At 48.4% G+C, this 11,720-nt stretch overlaps 1 protein-coding gene across 1 annotated transcript; it reads right to left on the bottom strand.

The window, feature by feature from the left end:
- Positions 1-2,457: 2,457 nt before the first annotated feature.
- Positions 2,458-3,232, bottom strand: LOC127314145 (ferredoxin). The gene has a single exon (XM_051344602.2). The coding sequence runs from the start codon at positions 3,132-3,134 to the stop codon at positions 2,700-2,702; it is 435 nt and encodes a 144-aa protein (XP_051200562.1). The 5' UTR covers positions 3,135-3,232; the 3' UTR covers positions 2,458-2,699.
- Positions 3,233-11,720: the final 8,488 nt, after the last annotated feature.

Genomic DNA, 11,720 nt, shown 5'->3' with positions numbered 1-11,720 from the left:
TGCACACATAATATTTTAAAAATAGTTACAAAATTTAGTACTAAAAATAACCATATGACTCGACAATCTAGGGAGCATTACTTTATCCTTTTCCTTTTTTCTCGTCCAACAGAATATGGGCGGCAATATATGTCTTTACATGTTCATTTATATAGTTCACTTATGAATTTATGTGCCAATGTTTCCCGTGCATTTCCATGGTTGCACATATTTAGGGCTAGATACGCGGTTAATATTTGGTCTTTTATATTTGTACTGAAACAAATTAGAAAGTTTTAAAAAATCATACCCAAATGATTTACCCTGGACTTCCTAGGCTATTGTTGAGACATGTAAATATTACCAAATAATTTATATATTGTTTTTTAATTCATTTAAATTTAGTGAGCAAGGACTTTAGTGTTTAAACACTTTTAAAGTGCCAAACTTTCCTTGTCTTTTTGTAAAAACGAAGATTGAAAGCTTTTAAGAAAAAATTGGGAGAATCCCCCACTGGACCAATGGACCCAGCTACGGCCTAGCCAGACGCCACAACAAGATTCGAAGCACGAACCGCAAAATGTACCCAACCGCAAGCACGCACGAACCGATGCCTCACTCATATCTTCCCGTAGCGCCGCGAGGAGCCGCTCCCCTTCATTTTCGCTTGATCACATCAAGTTCGTGTCCCCTTGCTCCGTTGCACGCCCACAAGAAGCACACAACGCCTAGCTTTGCAACCCTCGAACGGGTGCTCCCATCGTCCACGTGGGTCAAGGTGGCCGGGCTTGTTTTTATATTCCACGTGTCGTAAGGCAGCCACCCGTCATGGGTAGTTTTGAGGACTGAGAAGACACCGTCCTGTCAGCCATGTAGCAGGCCGCTCTGCCTGCACGGCCTCTAGCACGGCCTCTAGCGGGCCATCACGCCTCGTAGCCCGCGCTCAAACGCCAACCGAGATGATTTCCTAGCCTCCGTTGTGACTACTTCGAGCCCCTAGGATCGAACACACAAACGGGGAGAAAAAGATATATGTAAGCGGTACAATGGCGTAGTGCATTATATGCCATCTACTCCCTCCGTCCCACGAATAACATCAAAAGTTTGTCGAAATTTGGTCTACTACTATTTAGTATCTAGATACATTCAAATTCAGACAAATCTTCGGACAATTTTCATATGAGCGGAGTACTACATTTCGTGCACTATTATTAATTTAATATTTATATTTAAGTAGAGGCATTGTGAAGCGGATTGCAAGGACAGTGATTATTTTGCACCACACACGTGGTGTCCTTATCCCCTCTCTGTTATCGATTAACCATGAACAATCTCTGATCTCTTGCAAATAGAGTTGAGCAGAGCTATACGTAACTACAACGATACGGCATCAATTTCGCCGTGCGTGGTAGCTGCTAGCCGGGGATGCGGCGGTCATGCGGAAGTGCACAGCTCTAAGGGCGGAAGACTTCCATCTCCAGTAGCTAGTGGAGCGTGGCTGGAGGACTATCACGAGCGAAATAGCCATTGGCCAGGACAGCTCGCGCCTCGCGCTGGGCCTTCGAGAGGTCGCAGGTGACGATTCCGGTCGTCCAGCTGGAGGAGCCAGTGGAGGGCGGCTGGAGAAGATATCCCCTTCACCCGTCCTAGAGCAATCTAGCAATCGGCCAGGATAGGCCGCGCCTCGCGCTGGGCCTCTCGGCCGTCGCAGGAGTCAATTCTGTCATCAAAGCTGGTGGGCGGCGTGGGGCTTGCGGGCGCGCGATGCTTACAGCAAGGCGGAAGGCGTGGGATGTCCGGGCGGAGGCAGTTGCGCGCGGGTCTGGCGGCGGTGTGGGTTGTCAGCTACGAGCTGGAGGCGCGCGGCGCTAGTTTGCGCGTGATCTGCGGCGGGATGCGCGCGATGGTGGCGACCTGGTGCGGGCGGCGGAGGGAGCGCGCGGTGCGGGACGCGGTCTGGGCCAAGCGTGGATGGCCGGAAGCGGTGGGGCGAGGTTGTGCGGGCCTTGGCAGGGCTAAACGCGGGTGGGCGGCGGCGGCGTTGACCTGCTGGTGACCGCGGCGAGCGGAGGGTGGGGAATCAGGATGCTAGTGGGCGTTTTTAGTTGAACCGTTTTTTCAGCTCGTGTCGCAGAGTGCGTAATATGCGATTTGGTGGGAGGGTAAAACGGTCCCAATAAAAGTTGGACGAAAAATTTGGCAGAAACCTTAGCTCCTTTATTATTAGGTATAGATATAGATTATTATAGATTATAGATTATAGATAATGCAAAAATTATATCATTAAAAAATAGAACATCTCGACTTTCTGATGATATAATCTTTATAACATATAACTAATGCTAACTTGATCAAATTTGCGACATAGGCGTACGCGCACGCCTTATAAACTGTGAGAGAGGGAGTAGAAGAAATCCATGCATACTCATCAATGTGGACATATGAATTATCCATCAGTCTCTTACAAGTGAGATGCTATTTAAGAATTAAGACACCTCAAGCATCAAGATTCATTTCAGTACGTTGAGTTACGTACATGCATATACTATAGTATTTGACAGCAGTACTACGGGGTATATCTTACGGTACAAAAAAGGTATAGGTAATTCAACGACCATATCACCACTTGAGCAAATCATCACGCAATTCATTCAAGCACTAACAAATCGGTGGCGATGCCCATGTACGCATGACAAGAGAGAGATAGTGTATAAATCAGCTTAGGCGGTGAGCTCCTCCTCCTTGTGGGTCTCGATGACGAGGTCGGACGTGGGGTAGGCGTGGCAGGTGAGCACCCAGCCCTCCTCCATCTGCTCGTCGTCGAGGAAGCTCTGGTCGGACTGGTCCAGCGACCCGGAGACCAGCTTGCCGGCGCAGGACGAGCAGGACCCGGCCCTGCAGGAGTAGGGCAGGTCGATACCCTCCTCCTCGGCCTGGTCGAGGATGTAGACGTCGTCGGGGACCTCCAGCTCCACCTCCCCCTCGGGCGTGATCAGCTTCACCTTGTAGGTGGCCTGCGCGCGGAGCCTGGCTCCCCGCACCTGCTTGGCGGCGGTGAGAGCGAGGTTGGCCGGCGCGAGGGCCACGCGGGGCGCCGGTGGGGCGGCGGCGCGCAGGGAGAAGGGCGCGCGGAGGCTGCTCAGTGCGGTGGCCATTGCTAGCTGCTGCTCGGGGAGATGAGATGGGAAGAGCTAGCTAGCGTGTGTGGCTATGGAGGTCGGATAGCTGAGCTAGGGGATGGAGGAGTGAGGATGGCGGGAATAAGTAATGGGTTGGAGTGTGGGTGGTACGTGGAGGGGAGGGAGTGGCCGCCTTATCTTCGTCGGGATGGGCGGGGCGACGAGGATCACACGCTGCTCATCTCGTCGTCGTCGTCGAGGGGCGTGTGGCCGGCGACATCCATCGGGGACATGGGGTCACGGGAGCTGCGTGACCTGGAGCCGAGGCGAAATGGTGATCGATGTTTCGCGAAATTTATTTGATTGGAGGTGCGTGTATCAGTGTGTGTGTGTGGCTAGTATGTACGATTTAACTGGAACCTTGAGGTGCAAATGTAACTGTTTGACCTGTAACTTGTTTGTTGAAACTGTGTCAGTGTGGTAAAAAAAGTTTGACTAGAGTAAGCCATGGACACATCATTTCCGTAGAGGAATAGGTTAAGACGGCCGATACAACATCATAGAAGACACATCATTTTAACAAAAGACAACTTTGCTAAAAGAAACTGGCAAGGAAGTAAGACATGTGTTCTCTGTGATAAAGATGAATCCATACAACACTTGTTCTTTGAATGTCCACTTGCAAAAATTGTATGGCGAATAATATATATGACTTTTAGTTTATCTTCTCCTGCTAATGTTACAAATCTTTTTGAGAATTGGTTAAGCGGTATTGCCAAAAATAATTTATTGCAGATTAGAGTGGGAGTTTGTGCCATCATGTGGGCTATCTGGCATGTGTCAAATGATTTTGTTTTTAACAAGCCGAAATCTCAATCCTTCTTGCAAGTTATTCACTGGATCTGTATGTGGTCCTATCTCCAATCAGGGGAGCAGCAGGATGCCATGAAGTCTGGGTGCAACCGACTGGAGATAGTTGCACGGGATTTCTACAGTCCGTGTGGGTGGCAGCATGATCATAGGATTGAATTTTGATGTATCGTTGGCATCTCATTTTGAGTTTTTTTCGCTTGCTGATCTTTGTATCGACCCTAGCTGATCCTTGAATTGCAATAAATATGATACTATTCTCAATAAAATAATAAATAAGCCATATGCGTCACTTTGATGCAGGTATGCCTCCATTTCGGAAAAAAGAAGGCACATACCACACTGGCCAGTTTACAAAACACCATCTACAACGACCGGACCATGAACACTTGCCTTGCCCGATCTCCTGCCGAAGGTGAGGAGACTGGGCACTAAACAACCGGCCGGACCGCGAAATAAAGGCTCCACCGAAGCATTACCAGTACTCCAAGACTGCCCGGATCAATGTGCCGCTCCTCATATGCCTAGAAGCGATCATCCAGTAGTTGATGGGATCTAGCTAGACTAGAGGAAGACGTTGACTAAGAAGTGTCCGACATGATGTATATTGCGCCCCTAAGGCACGCGTCCCGAGCAACGCCCAAACCGACATCACATTGCCACCATATCTCCATGTCACGCTCTTGTCGGGTAGCCTTGACGACGTCGTGGCGCCATCGTCGCCTGATCCGGTGAACTGAACCTAGGAGGTTTCCCCGGCACCTGAGAAAAAGAACACACAACCCGAGCCATGACCACGCTCCCCCAAGAAGGTAGTGGCACTAGCAAACGTCGCCACGACCAGCATCGCCTCTACCGACACGGCCGATCCATAGATTTCGGAGGCCCTAGAACGAAATGATATCAAGGGCCCCTTGTTCACAGTAGCGACCTTTTCGTAGGGCAGGCGGTCATTGCCTCCCTACTCTTGTTTTTTTAAAAGATATTTATTTATGGTAAATTTGTATATATTACTTAAAGTTTAAGCATGATTGGTGTTCTCGCCCCTTAACAATCTCCATCACATACAAAAGACTTAAAAAATATTAGTATTGGGCAAGAGAAATATTAGGGTAATGCAATAACAAACTAAATAATATTTACATTTGAAAGATCCATGATCTTCGAAACCTTAAAGAAGAAGACCTTTAAATATATTTATTTCTATTGATCAAGCAAACTACGACATGATTCTTATTTCTGCCAATAGCTACTTATGTACATGTGTATATACATATATAATTATATATATATATATATCATTAAGATTAATTATAAAAAAATTATGAGGGTTTTCGTTGTATCGCCTCGGAGAAATGGTGGTCTTGGTCCTCTTCTGTCGAAAAAAACTAACTATACTATTTTCATCCGGGGATGCAACTAGTACCTGCAGCAAGGATGCACAAATTTTGTAAGTAAGCTTCGATATATAAGTGTCTACTATACGGTTTGTGGTTTGTTTTTTTAATTTTCAGAAAGATCAAGGAAATTATTTATTTTTATTATGATATTTTCTTCGAGAATACATTATGATAAATTATAAATGATTCTTTTTTTTGAGGGAAAATTATAAATGATTCAATAAGCTTTTTTTTTTACTTTGAGATGAATACCGTTAAGTCTTTTTGAGCTTATAAATCCAGTAAGTCTTGTGTGTAGCATTGTGAAGCTGAGGAGTGGGCCGTATGGCCCAATAAAATATCAAGAGTTATGGAGCTGGAAGGCCCACAAGACCGCTAATCCCATTTAAAGAAAAAGGTTGGAGTGGGCCGTAGTCCTTTTAGTTAACAGCCTTCGGAGTTCAAAATATTCGAGCATTTCTAAAAAAAAATAGTACTTCTAAGTTTTTTTTCTGGAGCATAACATGCACTAACAAATACGTACACACACTTATCCTATAAACGTAAACATGTACGCCTACTTTTATGAGCACCTTCGAAAAACTGAGTCTTGGAGACTGATCCATCAGGTCTTAAGATTGACAGCATTACCACAGTCGTCTTTCTATCGGCGAAAACATATTCTTCCGTTGAAAGAATATTTCGTCTTTACAAAATATCAAAATATTAAATTTGAGGTTTGATTTCTGGTGGGTTGAAATGTCACCACCCTTCTAACAATCTAACCACATGTTAGTTCTCGGTGTTGCACATGTATCTAATGATGTGGGATATACGAATATCCAATGTTCGTATTCTGGTGGCTGAGATCAAGGTTTTGGTGCAGCACTTCTCTGAAGCGAAATCTAAATGAGGAGGTGTATATCTTAGCTAAGTCAAGTTCGTTAGCTCATTCTTCTTGTATTTTCCATTCTCTTATGAATATATTGGGCGGACTTTTTTAAAATTTTGTGAGTTGATCAATAAAGCGCCTAAAATGATGTGGGATTAATAAAAAAATAGCATGCTATAATAAATAGCACCAGCCATTAAAAGTCACTAATTCGACGTTTTTTTCAAGTGCTATAGCATGCTAATAACAAGCAAATGTATATGGATCTATTTTGCGGCATGTTGCTCAAAATGTTATTGCGCCGCTATAGCGGACATATAGCATATTTTGTCTGATTTTTCTACAACGCGGAACTGATGATAAATTAACCATCCAAACGGAGGTCTCTTTTCTTGAGAAACACAGTACAAACGCCAGAGGCTCACGTACACACGCATACACTCACTTCTATGAACGCACACACGCACACCTATCCCTATGAGCACCTTCGGAAGACTGATCCGGCGGAAAATCTTAAAATTGACGAAGTTACCACAGACGCCTCGCTATCGACGGGAACGTCGCCTCCCACTGAGAGAATATTCCTCCTTTTATGAGATACACAGATGTCTCATGATCCAGACAAGACTGCCCCCGCTGCCGGAAGACCGGGTCAACTGCGTTGTTGGCACGCCACCATTGGAGGATCAACCCGCCACGCCGCACAACGCACAACAGCCAGGATGTGGATTCAAATCCCGCGTCGCCTCCCGCGCACATGGGCCCCTCTGCTAGCCTTGCACCCGAAGAGACATCCTCTGACCAGCCTCGGGATCCTGACCAACCCGCGGGGCCCTCCATTTCCATGCAAAGTGAGGTCCCTGATTCCCTTCCCGGCTAAGGCGCTGCGGCCGAAGCTGATATCCTGTCGGGGCAAAGTGAAGCTTCGCATGCATATTTGCATGGCGAAACCTTGTCTCCGCCTGCCACTGCTGCGAGGACCAGCGCCGAAGCTCTTGACCAGTCCACCCCAGAAGCTGGCCCCACTGACCCCACCAGCCCGTGCGCCGATGATCATACCCCAGCTGACAGGGCTGAAACCCGAAGCCCACCTACCTCCCACAGGCCCACGAGCCAATATGACAGCGTAGGCCGCTACTCAACCCCACGGGCCTCCACCGGCAGAACAAGGCCGGCCTCCAGATACGCAACACCGCCGGTCACCATGCGCAGACGACCAAGACCGCAGCCGCCAGCTCTCCAGCAGCAGACTTCCTGGACGCTGGGCGAATTCCTCACCGCCGCGACAAAGCAGCTCGCCGCCACGCTGCCCACCCTTGGCAAGCGCGCTCGCCAGCAGCCACTTAACTTCGCTCCACGCCGGGGCAGATCAGCGGCGAGCCTTTCGAAGGCCGGTGCGCCACCAACTGCCGAGAGACGCGCCCAGATTCAGGTCTTGCGCACCCTCGGAATCATCGGGGCAAACCAGACGATTACCGCTGCTGAGATGAAGGCCTACGATGACGTTTTCGCCGCCCCAATCCCTCGCGTCGTCCTCGCTGCCATGGCCGCGCTCTTCGACCGCACGCTGCCTGAAGGCCTCGCGCAGGCACAAGCACGGCAAGATGGCAGCCCTGCTAGGGTCTAGCCATGCGCCTGTCCACCCCTTGTCAAAATCTTGTCTATGGATTGCAAACTTAAGATATTGATTTGGAATGTTCGAGGCTTGAACGCGCGTGCCCGTCGCAACGCCATACACTCGCTGATCGCAACTTCCGGAGCATCGATAATATGATTCCAGGAAACGAAGATGGAAATCATATACACCTCCACGATCCTTGAGGTGCTTGGCCCTGACTATGACGACTATGTCTACCTGTCAGCGGACGGCATCCGTGGTGGCATTCTAATCGCGTGGAAGAGTAGGGACGTCAACGTCTCCGACCCCTCCTTCACGGCATTCACCCTGACGGCCAAGATCTCCACACCCACCGGCAACGTGACGCCGTGGTGGCTGACTGCAGTTTACGGGCCACAGGACGACGCTGACAAGATCGCGTTCCTCCAGGAGATCCGTGATGTGCGCGCTGACTGTGCCGGGCCTTGGATGCTATGCGGGGATTTCAACCTCATCTACCGTGACGAGGATAAGAACAACGGTCACGTCAACAGGCGCATGATGGGACGCTTCCGTCGAGTCCTAAACGATCTAGCCCTAAAGGAGGTTTACCTAAACGGGCGCCGTTACACTTGGTCGAATGAGCAGTCACCGCCTACGCTCGTGCACCTGGACCGAGTGTTGTGCACCACTGACTGGGAGGAAATCCATGGCGAGTGCCATCTGCGATGCCTCGCTTCCGTCGTCTCGGACCACAGTCCTTTGCTCCTTGACTGCTCCCCGCAGCCGACCGGCCACAGACTATTCCACTTTGAGGACTACTGGATCAGACAGGATGGATTCCATGACACCGTGGCGCAGGCCTGGCACTCCGTCCATGACGCTGACCCCTTCCAGCAGCTGCTCCTAAGGCTGCAAGCCACCGCCCTCTCACTCACAAGCTGGAGCTCCAAAACCGTCGGAAACGTACGCCACAAGTTGGCGCTCTCCCGTGAGCTGCTGCTCCGCTTCGACAAGGCCCAGGAAGATCGCATCCTAACCGCAGATGAGAGCTGGCTACGCAAGCAGATCAAAACCTCCTATATGGGGCTTGCTTCCCTGGAACGGACAATCGCTCGCCAACGCGCGCGCATTGCGGTGCTCAAAGACGGTGACGCAAACACCTCTTTTTTCCACCGGCAATGCAGCTACCGGCGCCAGAAGAATAACATCCAGGGCCTGACTGTCGATGGAAACACGCTGACCGACCACAGAGACATGGCCGAAGCTGCTTTCAATCACTTTGATGCACTGCTGGGCACCAATATGGACCGCACACACACCCTGGACCTGGGAAATCTCATTGAGCCCGCCGACCTGGACACCATGGACGCGCCCTTTGAAGGAGATATGCCCGAGAGGCAATAATAAAAGTGGTTATTATATATCTATATGTTTATGATAAATGTTTATATGTCATGCTATAATTGTATTAACCGAAACATTAGTACATGTGTGATATGTAAACAACAAAGAGTCCCTAGTATGCCTCTTAACTAGCTTGTTGATTAATGGATGATTAGTTTCATAATCATGAACACTGGATGTTATTAATAACAAGGTTATATCATTATATGAATGATGTAATGGACACACCCAATTAAGCGTAGCATAAGATCACGTCATTAAGTTATTTGCTATAAGCTTTCGATACATAGTTACCTAGTCCTTATGACCATGAGATCATGTAAATCACTTATACCGGAAAGGTACTTTGATTACACCAAACGCCACTGCGTAAATGGGTGGTTATAAAGGTGGGATTAAGTATCCGGAAAGTATGAGTTGAGGCATATGGATCAACAGTGGGATTTGTCCATCCTGATGACGGATAGATATACTCTGGGCCCTCTCGGTGGAATATCGTCTAATGTCTTGCAAGCATATGAATGAGTTCATAAGAGACCACATACCACGGTACGAGTAAAGAGTACTTGTCAGGAGACGAGGTTGAACAAGGTATGAAGTGATACCGATGATCAAACCTCGGACAAGTAAAATATCGCGTGACAAAGGGAATTGGTATCGTATGTGAATGGTTCATTCGATCACTAAAGTCATTGTTGAATATGTGGGAGCCATTATGGATCTCCAGATCCCGCTATTGGTTATTGGTCGGAGTGAGTACTCAACCATGTCCGCATAGTTCGCGAACCGTAGGGTGACACACTTAAAGTTGGATGTTGAAATGGTAGAACTTGAATATGGAATGGAATTCGAATATTTGTTCGGAGTCCCGGATGAGATCCCGGACATCACGAGGAGTTCCGGAATGGTCCGGAGAATAAGATTCATATATAGGAAGTCATTTTATGAGATTTAAAATGATCCGGAAGGTTCTATGGAAGGTTCTAGAAGGTTCTAGAAAAGTCCGGAAGAAACCACCAAGGAAGGGAGGGACTCCACCTCCATGGCCGGCCAACCCTAGAGGGGGAGGAGTCCCAAGTGGACTCCCCCTATGGGGGCCGGCCACCCCCCCACATGGAAGGGGGGAATCCCACCCCAAGTGGGATTCCCACCTTGGGTAGGTTTCCCTATCACATGGAAGGTTTTGGGTTCGGGTCTTATTCGGAGACTTGTAGTCCAACCCTTCGGGCTTCCACCTATATAATGAGGGACAAGGGGAGGGGGCCGGCCACCCTAAGAACCACCAAGGTGGCCGCACCCCTTAGTGGCCGGCGCCCCCCTCTCCCCAAACCCTAGCTGCCCCGCTCCTACACTTCCCGCACGCTTAGCGAAGCTCCGCCGGGATTCTCCACCACCACCGACACCACGCCGTCGTGCTGCCGGATTCAAGAGGAGCTACTACTTCCGCTGCCCGCTGGAACGGGGAGGTGGACGTCGTCTTCATCAACAACCGAACGTGTGACCGAGTACGGAGGTGCTGCCCGTTCGTGACGCCGTGATCAAGATCTTCTACGCGCTTTTGCAAGCGGCAAGTTATCGTCTACCGCAGCAATAAGAGCCTACTCTTATAGGCTTTGGAAATCTTCAAGGGTGAGTCTTGATCATCCCCTCGTTGCTCCCGTCTTCTAGATTGCATCTTGGCTTGGATTGCGTTCTCGCGGTAGGAAATTTTTTGTTTTCTATGGAACGAATCCCTACAGTGGTATCAGAGCCGTGTCTATGCATAGATGGTTGCACGAGTAGAACACAATGGTTTTGTGGGCGTTGATGCTCTTGTTGTCTTTAGTTTGAGTACTTTGCATCTTTGTGGCATAGTGGGATGAAGCGGCCCGGACTAACTTTACATGACCGCTTTCATGAGACTTGTTCCTCGTTCGACATGCAACTTGTATTGCATAAGAGGCTTTGCGGGTGTCTGTCTCTCCTACTATAGTGAAGATTCAATTTACTCTTCTATTGACAACACTAGTATCACCGTTGTGGTTCATGTTCGTAGGTAGATTAGATCTCTCTCGAAAACCCTAAACCACGTAAAATATGCAAACCAAATTAGAGACGTCTAACTTGTTTTTGCAGGGTTTGGTGATGTGATATGGCCATAATGTGATGATGAATATGTATGAGATGATCATTATTGTATTGTGGCAACCGGCAGGAGCCTTATGGTTGTCTTTAAATTTCATGTTGAGTAGTATTTCAAAGTAGTTGTAATAGTTGCTACATGGAGGACAATCATGAAGACGGCGCCATTGACCTTGACGCTACGCCGACGATGATGGAGATCATGCCCGAAGATGATGGAGATCATGTCCGTGCTTTGGAGATGAAGATCAAAGGCGCAAAGACAAAAGGGCCATATCATATCACATATGAATTGCATGTGATGTTAATCCTTTATGCATCTTATTTTGCTTAGAACGCGACGGTAGCATTATAAG

This window comes from Lolium perenne, chromosome 7 (assembly GCF_019359855.2).
Source record: "Lolium perenne isolate Kyuss_39 chromosome 7, Kyuss_2.0, whole genome shotgun sequence".
Taxonomy (NCBI): domain Eukaryota; kingdom Viridiplantae; phylum Streptophyta; class Magnoliopsida; order Poales; family Poaceae; genus Lolium; species Lolium perenne.
This window is presented reverse-complemented; position numbering and strand designations above follow the sequence as displayed.

What these genes read in the sequence shown, in the direction of transcription:
- LOC127314145 (XM_051344602.2), bottom strand. Translation starts at nt 3,134, where the DNA reads ATGGCCACCGCACTGAGCAGCCTCCGCGCGCCCTTCTCCCTGCGCGCC.